The sequence below is a fragment of the Diaphorina citri genome, unplaced genomic scaffold (assembly GCF_000475195.1).
Source record: "Diaphorina citri unplaced genomic scaffold, Diaci psyllid genome assembly version 1.1 scaffold4328, whole genome shotgun sequence".
NCBI classification, from domain to species: Eukaryota; Metazoa; Arthropoda; class Insecta; order Hemiptera; family Psyllidae; genus Diaphorina; species Diaphorina citri.
Window position 1 is genome coordinate 1 of NW_007381727.1, and position 11015 is coordinate 11015.

Sequence of the window (11015 nt, forward strand, 5' to 3'; positions counted from 1 at the left end):
TATCATGTATTAACTACCTATTAAGGAGCGCGGTAGCGCTCCGCCCCGCCAAGTCAAGAAAGTTTGACCGCTTCATGACTTATATTTATTATCAACCTATTCAAGACTCTTAAATCTGAGTTGATACATAGGTACCTACCTAAATACTGAATATGCTTACTTCTGAAGCAACTACGTGGGTACCTATTTAAACATTAGGTTCATTTATTTTTACTTTCTATTACTACAGTATAGCGGAGCTATACTAGTAATGAAAGTATTGCAATCGGTCCAAATTTTTCTAAATGTCTATGAACTTAGATGGGTAAGTACTTACAGCAAAAAAAAGTGATATCCCCCCCAAAAAAATTAACGTCAAGAGTCACCCTCCACAAAAAAGTACTGATATAAAAAAAGACGTCAATGTGGGACCTCCCTTCTACATTAGCTCTTCTAAAGAAAATAATAATTTTATCTGGTGTGAACATCACACGACTTTCTATTACATTAAACTTCTCAACTGTAAGTCGGACAGTTCTAAAAGTTAAAAGCTCCACCATAAGAAATACACAGAGTGCAGAGACTGCGGGAGAAAAATGTTCCGCTCTCGACCAACATTTTGAGTTACGTTTATGTTTTTAGTTTGACAACTATGCAGCTAATAGGGAGCGCGCAGCGCGACCGTATTTTTTATTATTCTCTACAAGATCGGCCATGCTTTTCTACAAGTTTGGCCATGCCTCGGGATGAACTAGCGGGATTCCGGAGCGAAGCGACGGAATTTAGCTAGTATATTATATTTTGAAAGCGAAGAGAGAAGGAGGAAGGGGTTGGAGAAAGCCAGTCGTTCCGAGAACGAACTTTATCTGTTTAGAATAAAATCTCCCCCGGACGGGAATCGAACCCGCGACCTAGTGCTTACAACGCAGACGCGCTATCCTCTAGCTAACTAGGATGGCTCACATGATTAGTTCTGAGACGGTCTCCCATCTCATTACCATCCTTGTTCATCGTTCCTTAACTTCAGTGATCCTTCGGGAACTGGCTGGCTTCTGGGATTTTTTTTTTTTTTTTAGGTCTGTTTTTTAGGATAAAATCCGCCCCAGGCAGGAATCGAACCCGCGACCTAGCACTTACAAGGCAAACGCGCTACCCTCTAGCTAACTAAGCTGGCTCATCCAATGTCTGCGAACACGTTCATAAACAGTATAAACACATCCAGACTATAATATGTAATAGCAACAAAGATCAAAGACTAGCCTCTAGTCACTAGAGGATTAATTAAAATACTATGTCTTCACTTGACTTGGACTAATCAAGTGAAGACATAGTATTTTAATTCATCCTCTAGTTATAATGCTACTTGACAAAGTATCCCGTTTGGAAAATAATGATCAGATTCTTCAAAAAACCTACAACCTCACGGATCCTGGCGAACGTAGCGGTAACGTTCTCGCAGCGTGCTTGCGAACACTTTCACACGTGCTAGTTTTAATACTTTGTTCTGCGCGGTCTAATTTTTTAAAGCAATAGTTCTCAAATATAACAAACAAATTAATTTATCACAATTTATATTAGTTTTAGAAGTTTTCATTGTTTCTGGGTGACAATATTATAGTCTTCAAATACGGACTGTGTAGGAGCGACTTCTAGCAGTAATTGACAAAATGTGGTGAATTTATCTGTGGAAGAAAGCAGAACAACAAATAAATGATGTTATCAGGTCATTGGGATAATTGTTATAATACATGGAAAACATACAGGGTAAACGTACCAAACATGTAATAATTGACCGAACGTAATGAGGTCTATGTTTTAACTCGACCGATTTGAGATAGAGCAGAAGGTCGATCGATTTGAGATAGAGCTAAATTTACATATAAAAACGTTGTTAACATACTATCATGTATTTAAACAATAAAAAATAATTGATTGATTTGCATTTGGTATAGATGTTTGTTCGTTTAAAAATGTTTTATGAATAGCCATAATTACTTTTTTCATAATTTTATAGTTAAAAATTACCTATTTCATAATTTTATAGTTAAAATTTATGAAAAAGGTTTAAAATGCAATTTTTAGGTAGGTATGTAGGATACCGTTCTAATGAAAAAGTTCAAACAGTCGTGGGTTGCTTAAATAGGACGCGGGTTCGATTCCCGCTCGGGACGTATTTTATCTTATCGGAATGGCTGGCTTTATCCCATCCTATATTTCCCTTAGCAGTTACAGTTCCCTCTATCAGACCCCTGGGGGAAAAAAAACACCAAACCAAAGAAGAGAGTTAGTAGAAATGTTCATGATAATACCCATGACTCCCCTAAACTTGTCCTTCAGCATAAAATCCGCCTTGAACGGGAATCGAACCCGGGGCATAGCGCTTAAAAAGCAGACTCGTTACCAACCAAGCTAACTAGGCTGATGAAAAAAAAAAAAAAAAAAAGGAAGTAATGAAAGAAGGAAGGAAGACAGGATAGGAGAAAGACAGCCTTGATTTCCGAGAATTTAAGTTACTGGCCAATTTAAAGTTGTTTTCTTTTGATATTATGCTGAGGCGCTGAGCATGTCAGATTAAGGAGCGCGGTAGCGCTCCGCCCCGCCAAGTCAAGAAAGTTTGACCGCGCTACTAGAGATATTATACGCTAATAATTATTTTCTTCGTAAGTACTAGGTAAATACCTACATACAAAAGATGAGTGTTAGTTTCACAGCCGTTTTTATTTAGTGCTTTTGTAGCAATGAAACAACTGCTACAATAGTGCCGTAGCATACCCAATTGCCTGGGTTAATAGAACCCATAAATGGGATGTATTGTGTCTAGGATAGTCTAAGCTTGAAAAATAGAAGAAGAAAAAAAATAGGTAGAGGTATATCTTTCGAATTTTTTCTTTCTATTTTTCAAGCTTAGCCTAACCTAAAGCTTAGCCCTGTGTATAAGAAGTTCGTCAGTTGTGAAGGGAGGTTTCAAATAAGAGTGGTCACTATGTTCCATTATAGATACTTCAAAGAAAATACCAACTTATGAAAGCTTTAATTTATGTCCATCCATATCCATCAAAAGAGTATGTACCTATCAGAATAATAAGATACCTATTGATAAAATAATATCGTTATATTCGTTATACAAGTTCTCTTCCTCAGAAGCTCTAAACGCAGTACCTCTACTAGTGATAAGGTACTAGCGCGTGGAGGGGAACTGTAATCTGACGTCACGCACCAGTGTTGTCAAATGTACGACCACGTGGTTTCACGATCTCGCGTTTGCAGTGGAATAACTTGAGAAAAACTCGCTCAATTAAAAAAAGAAAAAATACGTAATTTTTTTTTCTCTTGTATCTTTTATTTAAGAGAGAAAGCTGAAATCATGAGAATCCTCAATTTGGAGTACGATCGAAGAAACTCGTGTGGAATAACATTCAAATTTTAAGACCGATTGATCTTTGTATCCTGAATTTACTAAAAACCCCGTACCTCCTACCACTCCCTCTCCTCCATTATAGTAAAACTCATCTCCATTTTCCAACCTTATACACCTCTCTCCTTTTCTCCTCACTTCACTTACTCCGATAACTCTCCATGTGATATTTTCCAGCTCTCCTTGTAACTCTTTCAACCTCCACTCCTGCTTGAGAGATCTGCAATAAAATCATAAGTGGGTAAATTGACATCTAAAATACAATCATTACCATTTCCCGTACCTACGTTAAAATTATTTACATAATTATTGTTTTCGCATAGGTTGATTGATTGCTAATCTGTTACTTCCGCCTCTGTATTTCCGCCTGCATCCACCTCCATGTTCTCTGTCCTTTCCTTTGGTTCTGTATTTGATTCCTTGTTCTGTTTCGTGTCCTTCTTCTTTTCCTCTCCTGGTTTCAAGACATCTTTGAGAAATTTCTCCATTGCCGTCCGCTCGAGCACCAGACTGTTGGAACGATTGTATTTTCCTAGCTGAGGTTTCAACTTTTTGGGTTTCCAGCCAGCTACTTCTCTTATTTTATTACTTACCTTAATTCTGCTGAGGCACTTTATAAAAAAAAAAAAAAAATGTATATAGGTAGGTACCTACCTAGGTACATATTTTTATTTAGGTAGATACCTACCTACATGTTTTTATTCAGTAAAGTTTTTAAAAAACATTTTCTAGTCTAGCCTAGAAATTGAGTATGTAAGTAGGTACCTATGTAAGTTTCATTTACCTTTTTACTTTCCTTATCCTAGACTCCTAGAGGAAGGAACAAGGAACGTAATGCAATCGGGTCAAATTTTTGATGGTCAGTTTTTAGTGCCAAAACACGTTTTGAGGTCCCTAGAGCCTAAATTCAAAGTTTCAGCCGTTGATCCGTGTGTGTGTGTGTGTCTGTAAACAAAATATCTAGAGAACGGTAAGAGCTAGAGACTTGAAACGGAGCTCGAAATCCCACAAAAAAGTTTTCTTACTAGGTACGTGATTTTGAGTTTAGGGGCCATGTCGACATCATATGGCGTTGGAATTATTCGTGTACCTTTCCACGAAGATTTTGGCCCAATTTCGATTACGGCCACTGCCGCCAAACGCCCCCGGTCCGATGCGTAAGCAATGGGTTTTCTATTTGTTCTCAACTTTCCGCACCACATGCCGTGGTCAAAAATTTTGTACCTTCCCACGTAAAATTTCCCTGCTCATCTCCCCGCCTATAGTATGTAATTTGATCTTTAGAGGAGTTTAATGATTTGTTTATCGTATGATTATCATATTAACATGTATTATACAAATACAACGTTTATTAGGATAAATAAATTCAGGGTATTTTTTCCTAAATTAGGGTAATTTTTCCTGAAATAGTAATTTTTCGACAGATTTAGGGTATTTTTTTTTTTTTTTTTTTTTTTTTATTCTTTACGAAAACACTAACTGAGCCCATAAGTCATAGGCTAAAAGGCTTATTTAACTTACCCATGAGTATGGTCTTAAAGTTATAATGCACCATTGGTATATAGAGGAATAATCCAGAGAAGATGAATATAGTTGCATACAAATACTCGAATTTCGGAGAGTCCATGATGGGTCCCACAACTAAGTAAAATGAGATGATTAAGACACCTATTGGAATGATAATTGGGACCTGGAAATAAGCAAAACAATACACTAGAGATGTTGAATTTCAGTCAGGAATAAGTTATTAGCGAATCTAATGTAAAATGTTCGTCAGAATCTGAAAATCTTCTCAAAATTGCGAAGAAACGGCTATAAGTGACTGAAAATTAACAATGAAACAAACGTCGCCCAAAACCGACACTTTGCAGCCCTGACTGGGGCTGACGAGTGTGACGTCCCGATTGCATTCAAAATGGAAACACCATGTATTTTTTCTATCTACTTTCGGATTCGAATATTGAGGAGAAAAAAGTTACACCAACATTTATCTCCAAAAACATGCATTTTCAGCATAAAACTTATCCTTATTTTTCATTTTTTCTTTTTTTACTCACAGGGTATGTAGGTATACGGTATTGTGGAATAAATTTCAAACTTTACAGCAAAAAACGTAAATAACGGTTTTACCGGAAAAAATTGAACACTGAGCAGCACAGTTTAAGAAAAACCAAAAAAATAGGGGTGCCCCGCTTTTATTGCCCGTGAGTGTAGGTAATCTAGATTTCTCAAATCTTCTCTTATTGTCAACTTGGCAATGTTTTTATTTATTTTACTTTTACGTAACACTTTTTTGTTCTGGCTTTGTTCTTGCCTGTCTTTGCGCTGGCTGATATTTTTTCATTTTTGTTTTTGAATTGAAGATTCCTACCTTATAAGGTCTGGGAAAGTTAGGTCTCGTATAGCGCATTACAATAAGGGCGAGCATGGCACCTCCATAGAAAATCCAAGCAGTGAAACTAAAGAAATCAATGAGGGATTCAATGTTTCCAGCCATAATCATAAGGATTGCAATTATTGACTGAAATAATGAGAAACAAGCAATCACAAATAAATTAATGAGGAATTCAATGTTGTTGTTGTTTGTGTTGATGATGGTGGTGGTGGTGGTGGTGGTGGTGTTTTGTGTCTTTTTTTTTGTTTTTCTTTTTGTACATTTACCTTTAAGGTCGTCTAACGTCACTGTATAACTGCCAAGGTCTTTAGTGACGCGGGGTTTATCCCTTATTCGGTGACAAGCTACCCGCTTACTCATATTAACCTCACAGTGCCTGGGTGGGCCGGGAAAACTAGCAGCACTGGTTGGTTCAGATGGTCACCCATCCAAGTACCAACCACGTGCAACGTTGCTTAACTTCATTGATGTATGGGAAACTAAGGTTTACAATGATTGACTGAAATGAATAAGAAACAATCAATATTAAAAATAATAATAGAAAGTAATAAATTAATGAGATATTCAATGGACCAGATAAGTCTGACGTCATGAGGTACGTACACATTTTGATCATTTTTGAGGTTAGGGCAAATTGTCGTTTTGTTTACATTTTTACTTTCCTTACCTATAAGTAATGTAATAGGCTTAATAGGCTAACTTGGAAAAAAGCGTTTTGAGAAAAACGGCTTTAATTTTTTTGACATTCTTTCCTGGCCGGAGCCGAGGTTTTTTTCGGCTCTGTGCTTGGAGTTCGGGGTGCACTCACTTTAATCGAGTAGCGACCAGTGGCGGCATTACAATTGAGGATTCTCATGAAAAATAGATTATTCAATCTAGTTAATAAAATGAATGAGACAGAAAATCTGATAACAAATCTTTTTTCTAACCCGCGACCTAGCACTTACAAGGCAAACGCGCTACCCTCTAGCTAACTAAGCTGGCTCATCCAATGTCTGCGAACACGTTCATAAACAGTATAAACACATCCAGACTATAATATGTAATAGCAACAAAGATCAAAGACTAGCCTCTAGTCACTAGAGGATTAATTAAAATACTATGTCTTCACTTGACTTGGACTAATCAAGTGAAGACATAGTATTTTAATTCATCCTCTAGTTATAATGCTACTTGACAAAGTATCCCGTTTGGAAAATAATGATCAGATTCTTCAAAAAACCTACAACCTCACGGATCCTGGCGAACGTAGCGGTAACGTTCTCGCAGCGTGCTTGCGAACACTTTCACACGTGCTAGTTTTAATACTTTGTTCTGCGCGGTCTAATTTTTTAAAGCAATAGTTCTCAAATATAACAAACAAATTAATTTATCACAATTTATATTAGTTTTAGAAGTTTTCATTGTTTCTGGGTGACAATATTATAGTCTTCAAATACGGACTGTGTAGGAGCGACTTCTAGCAGTAATTGACAAAATGTGGTGAATTTATCTGTGGAAGAAAGCAGAACAACAAATAAATGATGTTATCAGGTCATTGGGATAATTGTTATAATACATGGAAAACATACAGGGTAAACGTACCAAACATGTAATAATTGACCGAACGTAATGAGGTCTATGTTTTAACTCGACCGATTTGAGATAGAGCAGAAGGTCGATCGATTTGAGATAGAGCTAAATTTACATATAAAAACGTTGTTAACATACTATCATGTATTTAAACAATAAAAAATAATTGATTGATTTGCATTTGGTATAGATGTTTGTTCGTTTAAAAATGTTTTATGAATAGCCATAATTACTTTTTTCATAATTTTATAGTTAAAAATTACCTATTTCATAATTTTATAGTTAAAATAGTAGGCCCTGAGATATTGAGTCTCATGAAGCGAAGAGATCGAGCGTTTACTAAATACAAACAAACACGCTCCCAACATCATTTTGATAACTGCAGCTGTGCTTAGTTAAGTTAGGGTATACTATACCTAAAAGACTGATTACACAAAATTCAACTGATTGGCCATAAGGAATGCAAAAATTAGCTGACTCTGACTGACCATAATTATGGCAATATGCAAAACGGCGATATACGTCGTTTGGCGAAAGAAAATTTCGGAAAAATCGTACCATTTTCCAGTAGTACAAGAAAAACCACTTTCGGGATCATAAAACTCAACTGATTGGCAATAAGGAGTACGAAAATTAGCTGACTGACCTCTAGGCAATATGCAAATTTTTTTTCTCCTGTATCTTTTATTTAAGAGAGAAAGCTGAAATCATGAGAATCCTCAATTCGAAGAGCCGAGCGATAATATATATGATGATTGAGTAAATGAAAGACTTGTAATACTGTGATACCCACAAAGTTGTGAAAAAGCTCTCTGCTTTACCACAAAGATTCATGATTTGATTTGCCATTTAAAGTGGCAAATGTGGTTATACAAGCTGGGTCCGTTCCTCCGGGAATTTTTTAGCTCGTAGTTTATTCGATCGTGATTAGAGAAAATCAGTACCTATGTACCTACCTAATTTGTTTAATATTCAGTTTATTATTATTCTTGATTTGATTTTTTGATTTTACTTTCATGTAATGATTTAAAATCAAGACTAGAGCCCGTTCTCCCTTGATTCCCAATATAATGTTTAGGTCACCCATCCATTTATTGGCCTTCCTCGGCGTAGCTTAACACAGGTGACGATAATGTTCAAGTCACCCATCCATTTATTGGCCTTTCTCGGCGTAGCTTAACACAGGTGACGCTAAAACCGGTCTTAAAATAACGACTGAAGTGTTATCTAAAACTTTCTCGCTTTGAGTTCATAGGTCGTCGCGACAAATTTCAAGATCAGAGCTCATTTGTGTGAGAAAATGAGAAAAAAAAAATCCCACAATTAGTCAATTAACTTTAAGTCACCCATCCATTTATTGGCTTTGCTCGGCGTAGCTTAACATAGGTGACGGTTTTTTGGCTGTACGGTTCTCTGGACAAAATTTGCACCACCACTTTCGTGTTCCTGGTAAAGAGACCTTTAATTTGATATATTTATGTATAGGTCGACTAGGTTTGGATAAGTCCTTCTATGGCAGGGGTTCTTAACCTTTTAGAATTGGCGGACCACTATTGATAAACCAAAAATCTCGCGGACCACTTGAGATTATGTATGTATATGCAATCAATTGTACATTGTACACGCTATGTGACAATGGGTATGTATTAGAGGACCTATATCTACCTGTAGGAAAAGAGATAGAAAATGAGAAAAATTAACATTATTATTTATTTATTTTTTACTACCTATTAAGGAGCGCGGTAGCGCTCCGCCCCGCCAAGTCAAGAAAGTTTGACCGCTTCATGAATTATATTTATTATCAACCTATTATAGACTCTGAAATCTGAGTTGATACATATGTAGGTACCTACCTAAATACTGAATATGCTTACTTCTGAAGCAACTACGTGGGTATCTATTAAAAATTAGGTTCATTTATTTTTCTAAATGTGTATGAACTTAGATGGGTAAGTACTTACAGCAAAAAATAGTGATATCCCCCCCAAAAAACACTTCGTGTTAAAAAATTAACGTCAAGAGTTGCCCTCCACAAAAAAGTACTGATATAAAAAAAAGACGTCAATGTGGGACCTCCTTTCTACATTAGCTCTTCTAAAGAAAATAATAATTTTTCATCACTCCTACATCAATTTACCTTGCTGTTGAACCATTGATCCCGGATTACGAAACCTAGATCTTGACCGCAGTACACTAATGAAGATAACAATGTTAATTGTTTTGTAATTTTCATCAGTGCACTGCGGTCAAGATTTAGGTTTCGTAATCCGGGATCAATGGTTCAACAGCAAGGTAAATTGATGTAGGAGTGATGGAAAATTATTATTTTCTTTAGAAGAGCTAATGTAGAAGGGAGGTCCCACATTGACGTCTTTTTTTTATATCATTACTTTTTTGTGGAGGGTAACTCTTGACGTTGATTTTTTAACACGAAGTGTTTTTTTGGGGGTCTTTACAACTTGTTCTTATGAAAACATTGTTTTTATAATTCAATCCACTGCAACAATTTCCCATGTATATACCGATTTTCCTTAACTTTAATAACAGCTATTTATGATTTTATGATTAATTCGATCGAAACATTTGCTATGGTCGGTATAAATACAAGCAACCTGCCTCCCCTCCATCCAGTACATTTATTAGAGAGATACTGGGTGAATGAGAGCAAGTTGGTTGTGAGAGCAAGTCAACATGAGAGCAAGTCAATTTCAACTTGGCATTGTTTTTCCTTCTCAAATTAATGGATTCCTATTATTAACATGAAAATAACAGGAAAACAATGCCAAGTTGAAATTGAGAGAAGGTTGAAGGAATTGAGATTCAGCTTTTTCAGCAGACACGAAAAACTGGTAATGCAGACTTGGCCTTAATTTTCTGATCTCACCACTTTTATAGGCCGACATTTTGGGATAGGAACTTGGTCTTTTCTTCACATTTGTGTATTTGTAGGGGATTACTATTACACGGCAATCACACGTAGAGTATGAAATACAGGCTAAAATATCTCTTTTTGGCCAAAAATGGGAATAAAAATCTGGTATGAACATCACACGACTTTCCATTACATTTGCGGAATACGTGTTAAAAAAAAAAAAAAAAAAAAAAAAAAAAAAAAAAAAAATAGGAACACACAACACAATAGAATATATTTTATTCTATTGGAGGTTCTTTATTGTCATAAGAAGCTCATGTTAGTTGTTGTTTACAGGCCGCCCAAGGTAGCTTACTCTGACGATCTTCATACTCTCCTTAGTACCTATCTGCCTCATTATGATGATGTTATTGTTATGGGTGACTTCAATTGCAATCTGGATGTCGATAATGTCCAATCTAAAAGATTTAAGGATTTAGTAAAATCTGTTGGTTTGTCTATTCTACCTTCTAAACCTACATTTTACTTGGACAACTATCAGAGTTTACTGGATCTGGCAATTGTTAAGTCGAGACAGACACCGAAGCGAATACAATAGTAGGACGGACTAAAAAGGTATAAGGGACGGACTATTGTATTCACTTCAGTGTCTGTCTGTCCCCATAGAAGGACTTATCCAAACCTGGTCGACCTATATATCAAATTAAATAACCTATATATCAAATCAAATGGTGGTGGTGGTGGTGGTGGTGGTGGTGGTGGTGGTGGTGGTGGTGATGATG

At 36.3% G+C, this 11015-nt stretch overlaps 1 protein-coding gene across 1 annotated transcript; it reads right to left on the reverse strand.

Annotated features, from left to right (window-relative positions):
- Positions 1-1179: 1179 nt before the first annotated feature.
- Positions 1180-5915, reverse strand: LOC103520962 (b(0,+)-type amino acid transporter 1; the record flags this gene model as incomplete). Its single annotated transcript, XM_008486061.3, is given in 3 exon segments — positions 1180-1661; positions 4916-5084; positions 5766-5915. Coding segments are annotated over 3 exon segments (411 nt in total), but the record flags the coding sequence as incomplete, so codon positions are not given.
- Positions 5916-11015: the final 5100 nt, after the last annotated feature.